The sequence below is a fragment of the Amblyraja radiata genome, chromosome 6, assembly GCF_010909765.2.
Source record: "Amblyraja radiata isolate CabotCenter1 chromosome 6, sAmbRad1.1.pri, whole genome shotgun sequence".
Classification (NCBI taxonomy): Eukaryota; Metazoa; Chordata; class Chondrichthyes; order Rajiformes; family Rajidae; genus Amblyraja; species Amblyraja radiata.
This window is the reverse complement of record NC_045961.1, coordinates 55,640,672-55,657,689: the sequence shown is the minus strand read 5'-3', so window position 1 is coordinate 55,657,689 and position 17,018 is coordinate 55,640,672. Positions and strand designations below refer to the sequence as shown.

Sequence of the window (17,018 nt, the reverse complement as noted above, 5' to 3'; positions counted from 1 at the left end):
GCGGATTGCTTGGCCAGGGAAGGAGCCAGGAGTGGGAAAGCATTAGATCCCCATGAGGAAGGACAGGTAGCTGCAGCCAGGGAGCAGCCTCGAGAAAAGGAGAGTGCGGGAGTGGTTTTGGCTCCGGACCTGACCATGGTCCAGGCACAAGACCCCATTTTAAAGGCTGCCTCAGCAGCCATTTTCAGGCAGGAGATGATAGAGGGACCGTATGGGGGTAAAGATCAAGAACAGACCCGGGTTGATGTAGAAACCGTAGGGGAGCCAGGCGAGTCCACAGGTAGTCAGCCTGAAGTAGCCGGCTGTGTTCCAGGGCGAGGACTGGAAGCAGCGGAGAAGGAGGCTGACTCCAGCCCTCCGCAGGCAGGTACCGTAGACTGCCTAAGAGAGGCAGAACTAGCAGAAGCAGAGGAGAGGGAGGTATCACCTCTGGTGTGGGAACCCTCGGTCAGACGTAGGAGTGACAGGGTCACTAAACCCCCAGTAAGGTGGTCCCCATCCCTAATTAAACCTAGGGCTAGGGCCGGCCACAGGAGGGCCGGGAAGGAGAGTGGCCGAAACAGGGCACTACGGAGTGCGGCTGGAGGGAGCCCAGTCTCCACAGGGAACGTAGGGGTAACTCAAAACCCCGTAGTGCAAAAGGAGGTGAGGGGCAGTCAGGCCCCTCGACAGGAGGAGTTCTGGCCTGCACGGGAGGGCCCACCAGAGGGGTGGCCCCAGCGTGACGGGGACCAGTTATGAGTTGGCCACCCGGAGACGGGTGGCGTTGTATATAGCATTGGTTTGTGTGTAAGTAGATGTAGTGTTTGGTAATTAGATATAAGGTTTTGTATAGCTACAGGGGAGTACAGGGACAGACAGTACGGGATCGAAGGGATGTGCTGTGGAAAAGTGGACCATAACAGACAAAACAAAACCCCAAATGCCATTTTAGGCGGATAGCTTTGTGGAGGCAAGGAGGTGTTTTGCTTTGTTTTCCAGATAAGTAGCCCCGCCGTATGGGTGATGGCAACGATGTGCCTCCGGATGTGAGTGGCGCGTCGCGGGGTCACGGAGGAGTCCATCGGATTTGACTGAAGTGCGGTTACCCGCATGGTGCCCCCGCGAGACGGAATTAAAAGTCATGTTCCAGAAATTCCACAACCTGGATTTTGGGGACATAGACATAGAAGAGATGTACCGCGGGGGAGGGGATTTCACTTTGGGGTCCGGTAGGCAAAGACGAGGGGTGGTTAATGACGGGTTTACAGCATTTAACACGGGGACATCTATTATTAATAGCATGGACAACGTAGAACTGGCCTTGCAGATCAATCAGTTGAAGGGCCAGTTAAGAAAGGTTCTGGGGGAGGAAAATGCGGTGGTAGGATCGGGACTGCACGAAGAGGTGGCAATGACTCTACATCTAAAAGAAATCATAGCACAATTGGAGACACATGCAAAAACGATAAACGCTTTGATTAAAGAGGACCGGAATGCGTCCGATCAGGCTGCACAGAATGAGGTGTGTGGGCTGTATGGTGCGTGGTTGTTGGGGGAGGGGAGGAGCAACCTGGAAGACCTGAGGCAAGGTCGGGTCCCCTCCTGGATAAGCAACCAGCACCTAGCAGCGCTACACCCTTATAACAGCACTTTGAGTCCTTGTCAGCTTCGTGTGGCCTCCGAGGCCTACCCGGTACCGGTGGATTGCGGAAAATCCAATCACACCATAATGGGAGTGGTCGTACGAATCCCGGTAATGGGAACCTCGGCACGACCAGCTCCTCTGTACCGAGTGGAGAACGTGGGAGTTGTTCGTGGGGGGGTGCATATTCGCTACGGGAAGGTCCCGCCCTATGTCATAGTGAGGGAGCAAGCTGTGACAGGCATTGACCTTTTGGGTTGTCGGAGCCGGGGAGCACAGGTAATCCTGTGTCCCCAGCACATGGGCGCTGAGGCTAGGCCTCAGTGTGGGTTCAGGACTGTTGGGGCACAGCCTATAAACTGCACCATGGAGGCGATGGCGGCAGACCATGTCCCTCCACAGGTGGCGTATATAGGCAGTGGGACGTACTGTGTCACCACAAGTGCCCAGCGGTATCAGCACGGATCACAGCTGTGGTGCCCGATACCGCACAGCAGCTTCTGCTTTAAACCCAGGGCAGAAGTCCATGTGGCACAGCAGCGAATATTACCCATCCCGGAACCTTCTTCGGTTCACCTCTCGGTACGAGAAAATGTAACTGACTTATTTGACTATGTTGCCCATTTTGGGTATGATATTCCCCCAGTGAATGAAAAATTAAAAGAGTTGCTGGTGGCGGTCGAGTTGTCGCACAAACACTTCTTCTCCCTGGAACAAAAGACTCTGGATATCGCCAGGGAGATCGAAGAGATCAAGTCTCCAAGTTGGTGGGACCTGGAGTCCTGGATCATAGTACCAGCATGGGTCCGCATCGTGTCCCATGTTCTGATCATCTGCCAGATGATAATTGTGGTGTATTTGCTATGCATTAATTGCAAATTTAAAATGCGGAGGAGGATGGCCAAATTACAACAGCTGGTAAATCGAGCCGCCCGACGTCACCATAACGACACCCCATCACTGTAAAATGTCTGTATTCTAGTGCAATAGCTTTTGTACATAAGTTGTAATCCCTGCATTTTCAGGGAATGGTCGTGAGGGTACTGTATGGTTTGTGGGATTGATGTAAAGTAAAATGTGTATAGTGTAAGTTAATGTGCTTCGAGGGCCTAGTTTAGCGATTAAGGGGGCTTTCGGGGTACATAATTTCACCTTCTCACCAGGAGTGTTTACAGCTCTTGAGGCTGGAGGATTGCCCACTAACTTTGTCAATCGACACGGTCCGTGCGAGCCTGGACGTGTCGTAGGGGCATGTAAGTTATTTGGGCAAATCCTCCAAAATTATGGAAGAAATTGAATAAGCACATGGATATCTTAAAAGACAAATTTGCTGGCTGCAACGGAAAAAACCCCCCCCAATACACATCAAGAATCAAACCCGTCTGGCCTGTGGACTTGGACATCACACAACGGTGTGAACAGGGAAGGCTGAGACGGAGATAACGAGATTCTCTTGGATACACAAAGGGAGGAACCAAGCCTCAGCAGACGGTGGTAAACAGGCCAGCACAAGCACAATCACCATCGGGGATGATAACGATCAGGCTGAGGGATCATGACATCAGCAAACCCCTTATCATCGGAAGCCTATTGTTCATGCCAGATCGAAACTGGGAAACATCAAAAGAACCCCTTCTATCCAGAGGACCACCTGGGGGTTTCAAAGGAAGCTCAGGTATAAAAGCCGAAGTCAAGCCAGAACTCTCTCTCTCTTCCTGCTCTTCCTGCTCTGCTGGACAGCTCGTGGGCCTGCATCGACTTCGCTGTGAGTATCCTGGTGACCTGGTGAATTTCCCGAAATAGGAGGTTGAGGGGAGAAAGGTCAAGGGGGAGTATGCTTGCAAGTAACTTGTGTTAAAGTAAGTTTTACGACGTGCCCGATAGTTTTCGTCCATAGTTTTAGTTTAAAGCATAAGTTTAGCCACGCATTGTGTAGTGTTGGTGAGATTCGATTTCTCATTGTTTAATAAAGCCTGTAAATTTTAGACTTGCTTTGAGTCCATCTTGGTTTCTGTTTTCTCTCATCGGCACACTCTGGTCAATTCAACCTTTTATCATATCCCACCATAATTCCGAGGTCTAGAACCTAGGGGAATCCTTTTGTGGAGTAAAGGGAAAAACAAAACCCCTACACCGTGAGGCAGACGCCCCCGCCTCTCCCTTTCCCATATGCTTGCGTTTGGTCCATACAATGGATGGAGAAACCTTCAGGCTGGACGGCAGAGTCAGGGGAGCTGGGGGTGAACCATGTCTCTGTGAAACAGAACACAGAGCATTCCCTCAGCTCCCTTTGGTAAAGCAGCCTTGACCTTAAGTCCTCCACTTTATTTTCCAGTGATTGTTCATTGGCTAATAGGATGGTAGGGATTGGAGGTCTTCAGTCCGACTTGTCGTCCTGCCCGTCGGCCACGTTTCCAGACACCACGGAGGCCTTCCCGGTGTTTCCAGGTACAGTACTTACTGTTCCTGTGATCCTCCACCAGGTCGGGGATTCCCCTGCGATCGGGAATTTCCTTACAGTCGGCAGCTCCGTTGCTGTCGGTAGATCGCAATAGCATTAATGCGTTTAAATGCATTAGCAGCTTGTCAGTTGCAATGCTGGTTTCTGGTGTTTCTTTTGTACAGGTAAGTACAACTACTAAAGAACTACTATGTTTGACGATTTTCTGCTGTGCTGCTGGCATGTCAAGTCCAGTCAAGTCAAGTTTATTCGTCACATATACATACGAGATGTGCAGTGAAATGAAAAGTGGCAATGCTCGCGGACTTTGTGCAAAAAGACAAACAAACAAACAAACAACAAACAGAATGGAACAGAATCACATATTAAATATTGTGGGCGGAAGGAAAAAGGGAAAACAAACCCAGCAAATTTATAAAAAAAAAAAAAAAAAAAAAAAGTAGAGTGGTACAGTAAAGTTAGTCCCTGGTGAGATAGGAGTTTATGGCCTTTGGGAAGAAACTCCTTCTCAACCTCTCCGTTCTCACAGCATGGAAACGGAGGCGTTTGCCTGAACGTAGCAGCTGGAACAGTCCGTTGCAGGGGTGGAAGGGGTCTCCCATGATCTTATAGGCTCTGGAGTTGCACCTCCTGATGTATAGTTCCTGCAGAGGGGCGAGTGAAGTTCCCACAGTGCGTTCGGCCGTACGCACTACTCTCTGCAGAGCCTTCTTGTCCTGGGCAGAGCAATTCCCAAACCAGATTGTAATATTTCCGGACAAGATGCTTTCCATTGCCGCTGAGTAGAAGCACTGGAGGATCCACAGACAGGCGCCATCTTGAACCAGTTCCACCAAAATGCAACACAGAACGCCACAGGAGATCTTTTTTCACTGTAGCTATCAAACTGTACAACTCCTCCCCTTTGCACTAATTTTTTAAGGAGGAGTCCTGTAAAAATTTCCATTAATGTCACATTCACAATTCCCTCTGGTACTAGTTTCATCCGACGTACTTGTATGAAACTTGTCAAGTACATCTGCCATTCCCTCATCACAAATAGCAAGAATACCTTTCTTGGATAAGCGATTCCAACACTTCATTGACTATTCCTTTGGCCTAGTTCTTTTTCCATATTCTGAACTTTACAAATCTTCATCTATTTTTTTATTTTATGCCTTTTGTAGATCTTCATTTTAAACCACAATATCTTCCAATAGTTCCAGTTTTACATTTTAGCTATAGTCTTGCTATTGATGTGCAAAATGTGTACATTTGCTCCTATTGCAACATAATCATCTTGTCTTAAACTCATCACAGCTGTTTCATTCACATTCCTTGCTGCAACTAATCAACAAAGGACTGGAGAACCAAACTTTCAAACTCACTCTCATTTCATTCACTTGCTTCCTTCCACAAAACATCTTCTACTGTTGAACATGCACATATCAAGGAGACCCCAGTGAGAGCCTCATCTACACTGGAAGACGGGAACCCCAGTTTCAAAATGAGGACATCTCCGATGACCTGGTACCTAAAGAATGAGGACATCCCCGATGACCTGGTACCTGAAGAATGGGGACATCTCCGATGACATTCTTTAGGAAACGGGGGTTGGTTTGGGTGTGAAGTTCAAGTTCACAATAAATGTAAACTTGAACTTGAACTTCCCCTCTTCTACTATAGATGAGGCTCTCCCGCAGCTCCACTCTTGCCCCCCCTCCCCCCCATTCGTAACAAGGATAGTCCCCCTTGTCCTCACCTTCCACCCCATCAGCCGTCGCACATAGCATATAATCCTCCAACATTTTCGCCACCTTCAACGGGATACCACTACTGCCCACATCGTCCCATCTCCACCCCATTCTGCAATCCACAGAGACCGTTCCCTCCGAAACTCCCAGGTCAACTCGTCCTTTCCCACCCAAACCACCCCTTCCCCAGGTACTTTCCCCCTGCAACCGCAGGAGATGCAACACCTGTCCCTTTACATCCCCCCTCGACTCCACCCAAGGACCCCGACAGTCTTTTCAGGTGAGGCAGAGGTTCACTTGCACCTCCTCCAACCTCATCTACTGTATCCACCGTTCCAGGTGTCAACTACTGTACATCAGCGAGACGAAGCGCAGGCTCACCGATCGTTTCGCTGAACACCTTCGCTCAGTCCGCCTTAACCTACCTGATCTCCCGGTTGCTCAGCACTTTAACTCCCCCTCCCATTCCCAATCTGACCTTTTTGTCCTGGGCCGCCTCCATTGTCAGTGAGGCCAGTGCAAATTGGAGGAACAGAGCCTCATATTTTGCTTGGGTAGCTTATATCCCAGCGATATGAACATTGACCTGTAACTTCAAATTGCCCTTGCTTTCCCTCGCCATCCCCTCCCCTGTTCTCCCACCTGTCGACTACATTCTCTCTCTGTCCTGCCCACTCCCCTGATATCAGTCTGAAGTACGGTCTCGACTCAAAACGTCTCCCGTTCCTTCTCTCCAGATGCTGTCTGTCCCACTGAGTTACTCCAGCATATTATGTCTACCTTCGATGTAAACCAACATCTGTAGTTCTTTCCTACACATGTACATAATGGTTATCAACTTAATTCAAAACAACCTCCTCTTGATCTGGTGAGACTAAAGTTTCTTCTCTCAAGATAGATTTTCACAACTATAACTGTTACTACTTCAATACACATTGCTAACAGGTCCAGGTTTAGCAAAAGAAAGTTTGTACACAATGGACCTTCAAGGGAAGATAAACATGGGATTTTTTGATGACTTTATATTTTTTCATATCATGCTTATTTTCCAGTAGTAGAGAAGAATGGACAGTTTAAGTCAAAAGTTGACAAAGAATCAGGAAAAGGCACCATGTTGGTGAATGCATATGTTGAATTAATGCAGGTTGAATTAGACAGCAGAAGAGATCCAAGGATACACTACCTTTCCCTCTAGGATTACAAATGATATTTTAAATCCAGAAATAATCAGGCAACAATATAACTAGTGAGTAAATCTATGCAGCAAAAATAACAAATTTACAGTTAATCCAGCACTGGCAGAAATACAGTTTGTTGCAATTTTTCAATGCTCAAGATGCCATTGTGCCATCAGGTGATAGAGACTTTACAGCAAGAATATGCCATCCTGTATATATCACCATTACTTTGATTGAGCAATTGCAACCCGTTCCAAGCATTAAAATGTACTTAACAGGTCCTCATTTTGTGGATTCATTTTTGTAATATCAGCTTTATTCTGATCTGTGCTTTCTTACTTTCATTTGTGTTTCAAGCTTTATCTCCCCCACTGCTCCAGTTAACTTCAACACAAACATCAAGGTCACCACCTCAATTTTCAATGTTCCAAAGTTGAGAGAAGGAACATAAAACCAAACAGTGCTTCTAATCAGATCACTGCAAAAATATCTCACTAAAAATTGCATGCACCAGTAAAGAAAGGACTCCCTTGGCAATGATGCCCCACAGTCGAATAGCCCTCACCTCGCAGGCTCACACATGAAGATTAGACCCTTGGGTGAGGTACCGGAGGGCTGCTGGTGCCTGTGGAACCATACCCCAGCATGAGTCACCACCTCCAGGAGAGGAGAGAAGGGGAGAAAATTGGGGAAAAAAATTCTTTAGCTTTACTCCATGTCAACAATGGAAGAGTAAAGTCTTACCATGTGCCAACTATGTGCAAATAATAGGCAGTGCAAAAGCAGATAGTCTCACCTCACAATGAGCTCAGGTAAAATCCTGCCCATCAGTCAAGCGCCTGTCTGCCACTGGATCAAGGAGGTTAAAACCCGTAATAAGGAGATCTTTCATCTTAAAATGACGGTGGTAAAATAACCCTTTGCTACGGAACAGTAGCAAAATTGGCAAGCGACAGACTATTTCCACCCCAGCAACTGAGGAAGCCTGTGTTGCAGCTTTATTAAGACACAAACGTCAAAATGTATGCACATCTAATCTCAGAACAGTGAAACTGAATGCAAAATCTATCACTTGAATATAGGTTAGTGTTTCCAAGCGGTACAATTGAGCAAAATGATTGTTGGTATCTTCAGTAACTTTGGAAGCAGCTGTGGCGTGCCGAATGGTTTGAATTCAATCGTTGAACGAGTAATACAAATCTGACAGATCCTACTTACTATCATTTTTACCAACATTTACTGGCAGAGAAAAAAAATTAACTCTGCATGTACAGTTTTCCAAATTAATTTGCCCAATTAACAAAGACTGATTAAGGCTCATTTTTTTATCTGGTTCAGAAAGTATGATCTGCATTAATGTTCTTAGTCATAGTTATAGAGCAAAAGAGTCATAGTCATACAGCAAGGAAACATGCCTTTAGCCTACCTTGTCCATGCCGACCAAGATGCCCCATTTACGCTAATCCCACCTGCCCGCATTTCACCCATAACCCTCTAAACGTTTCCTATCCATGTACCTATCCAAATATCTTTTAAATGTTGTTATCGCACCTGCCTCAAATACCTCCTCTATCAGCTCATTCCACATACGACAACCCTCTGGGTGAAAAGGTTGCCCCTCAGATTCCACGTAAATATTTATCCTCTTACCTTGTCCTATGGCCTATGTCCTCTGGTTCTTGATTCTCCTACTCTGGGTCAATTCACCCGATCTATTCCCCTCATGATTTTATACACCTCCACAAGATCAACCCTCAACCTCCCATGCCTTAATGTTCTTGGGCAAGATTATTCAAATAATGATCCTCAGGAACAAGTTCTAACGTTGCACAAGAAAGTGAAAAAATTCATGTAGATCAATTTCAAAGGAGGTGTCACTACAGGAGGGCAATAAGTAATTAACTTTCAAAAGGCACAAAAGCTCAATATTACTGCTGTCAAGGACAAAACAGCAATGTATTAAGTTGCAGGGAAGAAAATTAAATCAAAATACAAATTGACCTGCTTAGAAATCCTGTTTAAGAAGGAACTGCAGATGCTGGAAAATCGAAGGTAGACAAAAATGCTGGAGAAACTCAGAGGATGAGGCAGCATCTATGGAGCGAACGGAATAGGCAACGTTTCGGTTCGAAGAAGGGCTTCGACCCGAAACGTTGCCTATTTCCTTCGCTCCATAGATGCTGCCTCAGCCGCTGAGTTTCTCCAGCATTTTTGTCTGCTTAGATATCCTGCTTGTTTATCCACATATGCCTCAAAAGAAGGATATTCCTATTTGGAATGTCAGTTACAATGCAGGAGATAACAATGAAATATATTTGAATTACTAGACTAAGCATCACACGGGAGAGCTGGTTCCCCCAACGCAATATTCCACCTCTGCACCAATTCCAATATTGGTGGCTGGGGGGGGGGCTTTCTGGAGCATTAGTATGGGTGTTGTGGGCTGAGGGGACTGGTTTCCAGAGGTATAGTATGGACATTGTGGGCCAAATGGATTCTTGGGCTGGCGGCTCAGTCACTCAAGCCTGTTGTGCTGGCAGCTCACTCACTCATGGCTGGTGGGCTGGCAGTTGACTCACGGCTATTCCTTGAAATCCCATTTCAAGCAGGGTGCAAGGCCACCAAATTCAAGTGCAGTTTCTTACCACTTCAAGCAGGGTACAAGGCCACCAAATTCAAGTGCAATTCCATGCCATTTCAAGCAGGGTGCAAGGCCACTAAAGATAGCGAGTCGTGACCTCTCCCTCCTCCATCTTGCAGAGACCGAGCCACGCCCACACTTCTGGGTTTTATAGTCCCTTCCCCCCTCCCACCAGAAGGTGCGTGGCCTTCCTGGCGTGATTGACAGGTGAGTGAATCTTAACATTTTTAAAACACTAATAGCTCTTTTATTTTTCATCGATGGGAAAAATCCTCAACACCTGATGAGCGGAGGGAGACTTTGAGTAAGATGGCCAGAAATCACAGCCGTACGTGGTAGCGTTTTTCCTAAAATCAATATAAAGCGTAAACAGGGAGTGATCAAGAGTGATCTATACTTTTAATTATATAGAAGGCAAGGCAATTTTAATTTGGCAAGGCAACTTTAATTAGGCAAGGCAACTTTAATTAGGCAAGGCAACTTTAATTTGCCAAGGCAACTTTAATTAGGCAAGGCAACTTTAGCATTTCCAAACCAAAGGCAACACAGCTTTAGCATTTCCAAACCAAAGGCAACACAGCTTTAGCATTTCCAAACCAAAGGCAACACAGCTTTAGCATTTCCAAACCAAAGGCAACACAGCTTTAGCATTTCCAAACCAAAGGCAACACAGCTTTAGCATTTCCAAACCAAAGGCAACACAGCTTGAACATTTCCAAACCAAAGGCAACACAGCTTTACCATTTCCAAACTATATTTTCAACCACATTAAGGGCACTGACAGGTCAGTAAAACCACTCACAGTTTAGTAGACATGTGTTCAGTGTTATTCACAGCTCAGACTGAGAGACATGACCCTCTCGCTCCCCCATCTTGCAGAGACTGACTGAGGCACTCAACACTTCCGGGTTTTATAGTCTCTCCTGAAGGCCATGCCCCTTCCGGAGGGACTATAAAACCCGGAAGTGTTGAGAATCTCAACATTTTTTAAACACTAATAACTCTTTTATTTTTCATCGATGGGAAAAATCCTCTTGTCCTGCACAGCAGAGGGGGACTCTGAGTACGATGGCCAAAAATCACAGCCTTAAGTGGCAGCGATTTTTCTAAAATCAATATACAGACCAGGAAGTGGTCAAGATCAGACTTTTAGTAATATAAGATAGCACAAAGGTTCACGAGAACCCACATCATCTGCAGAAATGGGTAAAAAATTATTAAATTGTACCATAATGCAAACAATGCAGACATAATTTTCTGCAAGAGAATTTACCTTGGTATTTCTTTACTTTTTAAACTGAATATTGCTTGACCATTCATCTTAAAACACGAGTTACCTGAACATAAATTAAATGTTCTCTGTATATAGAAAATCATATACCAGATATTTGCACCTCCACTTGCATGTATTACTAAAGTTCCCATTGGCTTCAGATGAGAAAGCATATCCAGTCCCAATAACTACTGAAAACTTTCAACATAATGAAGATAGATTTAGTTAGGACTGATCTCTGCTCATTTTAATTAATCCTTTACACAATGTTTTTATTCTGTGCCGTTTACAACCTTCCAATGATAAATGGTTGGGAATAATATTTGATAACCTTTCTAGAATAACCTTTCTAAAATTTCGTTCAGACCGCAAGGTCTGAATAACAATAAAGGCTACTTTGACTTTGACTTTAGAATTCAGCCAACTGGCCAAAAACATTTTCAAGTCACTTCACATAGTTTTAATTACACTGTTGCCAACTCAAAACTATTCTACTATTGTCTAAACCCCCTAAATGAAAGCTAACTTAATATTGAGCTTGACATACAATTTGTTAGTTCAAGGTTCAAACTACCAAATAGGCTTCAATGGTGCAGAGAGTTTTCCCAAGCTCCCTTTTTTATTGTAAGTGATACCATGTTTATTGTACTTCTTGCATTCTGCATCAATCCGTTAAGTAACCAATCTGCATTAATGGTGCCAAGGTGGGAATGGTTGACAGCTTCAGGTTCCTTGGTGTAAATATTACCAACGAACTGTCATAGACCGACCACATTAAAGTGATAGCCAAAAAGGCACACCAAGGCCTCTACTTCATCAGAACACTGATAAAATACGGCATGTACAAACTTACAAACTTTGACAGATGCACCATAGAAAGCATGCTGTGAGTTGCATCACAGTTTGGTTTGGGAACAGCTCTGCCCAAGACCACAGGAAATGGCAGTGGGGTTTGGATGCAGCGCAGTCCTTCACAGAGACCAGACTCCCCACCAATTATTCCATCTACAATTCACGCCGTCTCGGGAAAGCAGCCAATATAATGAAAGACCTTTTTACTCCTGTCAATCTTTCTTCTCAACACTCCGGTCAGGCAGAATATAGAGAAGCTTGAAATTGTGCACCACCAGACTCAGGAACAGCTATTTCCCCCCTATTATCAGGCTTTTGAATGGTTCTTCCATAAGCTAGGATGCTTGTCTGATTCGCCTCACCCTCATTGTAGCCATTGGACTTTTACTCTAGCACTGCCATGCTACAATGCTAAGAACTATATTCTGCTCACTGTGTCTTTATCTTTGCTATTGTACTTGAGTTTGGCTTGATTGTATTTATGTATAGTATGATCTGATCTGATTGGGTAGCATGCAAAACAAAGCTTTTCAATGTACCTTAGTACACATGACAATAATAAACCTAAAACTAATAATAAATCAATGTTAACACAATCTTCTATGCAGAACCAAATAGGATCTGATAGTCATTAACATTATATCCAAAACTGCACATGATTATTCTGATCTGTCTCCCTAAACAACAACTTGTAAATTATGCAGTGCGTGTAACATAAGCAAACTTTCCAAGGTACTTAAGATAGACACAAAATGCTGAAGTAACTCAGTGGGTCAGGCAGCATCTCTGGAGAAAAGGAATAGACTTTTGGGTTGGAACCCTTCTTTAGACTGGTTCTGACTCGTAACGTCACCTATTCCTTTTCTCCAGAGATGCTGCCTGACCCGCTGACCAACAACAGAGAGGTCATCACAGACCCCACAGTGAAACCACCGGGTTTTGACCTCCATCGCAAGCAATGGCTAACCCTGAACAGAATCCGCACCCTCCATGCAAGAACAGTACATCACCTGCATAAGCGGGGGATGACAGACAGCCCTGCTTGTGACTGCGGACATCCAGACCAGACCATCCCACACATCGTGAATGACTGCTCACTGATGCTTTTCCCTGGTGGCATCAAAGCCATCCACCCAGTAACTGATGCTGTCCTGGCCTGGATGTCTACCCTTGATCTACAACTTTAGGCTGTGCACGCCATACGCAAGAAGAAGTTCAGCATTTTGTATCTATCTTCGATATAAACCAGTGTCTGTATGCAGTTCCTTCTGACTCATTTTCTAAGATGCTTTGCAGGAGCATAGATGAACAACATATGACACCAGACTGCATAAGGAATTGGTAGTACAAGCGATCAAAAGAGGTTTCTAATGATCACCTTAAAGGAGGAAAGGGAGAAGCATCAGTTTAAATACCAGAAATAGGCTTTTGGCAGATGAAGACATGGCTGTCAACAATGGAATAGTTAAATGTAAGATGCTTAGAAAACTGGAATGTTAGAAATATAAATCTCGGCTGGCTGGAGGATGCTACAGTAATGGGGAGGAATTCAAAACAGAACTTAAAAATTGAAATGTTGTCAGATAGTTATCCAATGCAGGTCGGCAGAAACAAGGTGTGGGATGAATGGGGCCTTGTGCAGGCTAGAATAGAGGTAATACAGTTCTAGATGACCTTGTGTTTTCAAAACTTGCAGAGTAGGAACCTGACCAGAAGCATACTGAAATTACAAAGGCTTGGAGGTGACAAAATCATGAACGAGGCTTCAATTAACAGCAGAAAAATAATCAAGTAGACATGCTAATCCCCCCAAAATTAGCCATCTTTAATAGTTTCGGTACAGACATTTCCACTGATTTGATGTAAATCAGTTCCATCTGATAAGAGTACCTGTAATCCAATTCTCACTTGTGGAAAGGGGGAGGAAGGGGAAAGGGGACTACCACTCCAGTTCCTTCATTTACATATAGGCCATTTACATGGCTTAGAGGAGCAAACTAAGCTTCCTACACTGCCATGTACATGTTTGGAAGAATATATCATAGATGTCAAAAACATCTCTGATTATGATTAATTTGTTACATTACCAGCTGCTACAATGCTGAAGCAATGAAAACAAGCTTAAATAAGCTCAAATGCTTGAAACGGACAACATTAGAATATGACAAGCAAAGCAAAATGTTTTTGTTAACCAGATGACACAAAGCTGGGTGGCAGTGTGAACTGTGAGGAGGATGCTATGAGAATGCAGGGTGACTTGGGCAGGTTGGGGGAGTGGGCAGATGCATGGCAGATGAAGTTTAATGCGGATAAATGTGAGGTTATCCACTTTGGTAGCAAAAACAGGAAGGCAGATTACTATCTAAATGGCGACACGTTGGGAAAAGGGGAAGTACAACGGGATCTGGGGGTCCTTGTACATCAGTCTATGAAAGTAAGCATGCAGATACAGCAGGCAGTGAAGAAAGCGAATGGCATGTTGGCCTTTATAACAAGAGGAATCGAATATAGGTCCTTCTGCAGTTGTACAGAGCCCCAGTGAGATCACACCTGGCGTATTTTGTGCAGTTTTGGTCCCCTAATTTGAGGAAGGACATTCTTGCTATATAGGGAGTGCAGCGTAGGTTTACAAGGTTAATTCCCGGGATGGCGGGACAGTCACATGCTGAGAGAATGGAGCAGCTGGGCTTGTACACTCTGGAGTTTAGAAGGATGAGAGGGGATCTCATTGAAACATATAAGATTGATAAGGGTTTGGACACGCTAGAGGCAGGAAACATGTTCCCGATGTTGGGGGAGTCCAGAACCAGGGGCCACAGTTTAAGAATAAGGAGTAAGCCATTTAGAACGGAGACGAGGAAACACTTTTTCTCACAGAGAGTGGTGAGTCTGTGGAATTCTCTGCCTCAGAGGGCGGTGGAGGCAGGTTTTCTGGATGCTTTCAAGAGAGCTAGATAGGGTTCTTAAAATAGCGGAGTCAGGGGATATGGGAAGAAGGCAGGAATAGGGTACTGATTGGGGATGATCAGCCATGATCACATTGAATGGCGGTGCTGGTTCGAAGGGCCGAATGGCCTACTCCTGCACCTATTGTCTATTGAATCTTTGTAAAGAAGATGGATGTATTTCCTACCTTGGCCCTTGGAAGAGATACCACTGCAATCCGTTGGATTAATCACCCAGTAGTAATACTTCAGAGTGTGCATTAGCTGCAGTACAGTGCCCACTCTACGGATAGTACTGTAGATAGTAGCTGTACCAATGAATTCAGCAGACAAATAAGTATATAGCGAAAGCTGTACCTGTAAGATAAATGTAAAATATAGTTTGCTTCATCTGTTACAATGAACATATTTAGAAATCCTATGTTAACAGATAAATACTAATGCATAAATTCATCATTATAGAATCAACATATTTTACCTTCAAATAAGCTGTGAAAACAGCTAATTAAATCAATTTGTCAAAAAGCTAAATCTATTACCACTGCCGCATTGAATTTACCATTGAACAGACATTACATTTGGTCAATCACACTGTCACTGGGTCAAGTAAAGTTTCAATTAAATCTGTCCTGTAAAATCAACAGCAAATTGAGAATAGAATATCACAAAAGGTAATATTTGAAAGATGCAAAACTAATTACAAGGTGGACAAGTAAAAAGAAAAATAATGCAAGCCCAATATTAGAAGAAAAATACTAAAATATTCAGCAGATATGTCAATTTTGGAACCAAAAAAACCAAATCCTTTATTAGATTCACTCGGTCACAAATTATTCATCCACAGATTAGTCATGTATTTGAATGTGAATTCCCCATAATGGATATTAAGGAACAAGGATGCAAGTTGTTTTCTTTGTTTCTTATTTCATGCATTTCGAATGCTTTTATTTATTTGTATTTACTTATTACCCGCTCATAATTTATACACATCAATAAATCCCCCCTCCGCTCTTTAGTTCCAGTGAAGCGTGTTTATCCAATCTTCTGTCACAGCTAGAATTTTGGCAATATTCCCAGTACATCCCTGGACCATCTCCAGTGCAATGATATCATTTCTGGAACAAAATGGCAGTGTTCAATCTGTGGACAAATTCAGTGTCTGCAGTTCTAGTTCTTTGTGCTTAGGCTTATGTTCTAACTCTAGGTAATAAAGGAAAACATCCAACATGCCTTCTCTTCCCACTTACTGACCTGTCCTGCTACCTTGAATGATCTATGAATGTGAACTCCAAGATCCCTTTGTTCCATCGCACCACTGAATATTATTCTATTTATTGCAGCTGGTCTTACCTTCCTGTGCCATCCCAACTGTAGTACCTTACACATGGCTGGATCAAATTCCATTTTCCTGCCTAAATGACCGGATCATTAGTACATTTCTTGTCGCTGCCAACCCCAGCAGAACATTTTAATATAATCTGTATATTTCTTTATCATGCCCACTACATTAATGGCTCAATTATTTATACATTACAAACATGTATTGGATGAAGTACTGAGCCCTACAAACCCCATTCGCAACAGCCTTCCTGTCACAATATTGCCCCTCACTCTCTTTACTCTTAGCTTCCTGCCACTTTACTACGTTTGGCACAAATATGGCACTCACCAATGGATACAGGTGGTTGCTTTCGTGCGTTGCCTACCACAAAGAGTTTGTCAAAAGCTAAGATCGACAATGATTCTATCAAGTGCACTGCATAATTGTATGCTGACTACCTCCTCAAACATTTGATCAAGTTAATTAGGCGACACAGTAATCACATAACAAATCCATTCCGAATGTTCAGATTAATCTGTGCCTTTCTGCATGAAAGTTAATAGGTCCTTTGGAACGCATTCCAATAATATGCTCTCAATACAAACCAACTGACATGCCATTACTTGGTGGTGTGCATTATGTGTTCTTTGTAAATAGTGCTACAGTCCTAAAATCCTCAGGCACCAATCATGTGGCCAAAGAAGATAGAAATATTGTAGTTAGAACCTCAGAAATCTCTTCTCTTGATTCTTCCCATAGAAAGAAATATACTTCATCCAACCCTTCAATTATACACTTTTAAAGATGCTGATCTTGTTACAATTCTTTTCCTGCCACAATGCTTCTCACATGAAATTATTTCACACGTCTCTATTAATTACAACTTTAGCATCATCTCATTTGTCTGCGGAGGAAGCCACAAAGTATACCTTCCATTCTCCAAATGGCTACCTTTTAGATCCCTAGAAGACCATCTCCTTTCAATTCATG

General features: G+C 43.9%; 1 protein-coding gene across 2 annotated transcripts in view; it reads right to left on the bottom strand.

Moving 5' to 3' along the window:
* The window catches only part of LOC116974453 (neurobeachin-like), a 140,608-nt gene that overhangs the window by 18,047 nt on the left and 105,543 nt on the right, over positions 1–17,018 (bottom strand). For both annotated transcript variants that reach the window (XM_033022905.1, XM_033022906.1), the window contains exon 13: positions 14,896–15,064. In XM_033022905.1, the coding sequence (XP_032878796.1) occupies positions 14,896–15,064 (169 nt within the window). The remainder of the gene's footprint in view (positions 1–14,895; positions 15,065–17,018) is intronic.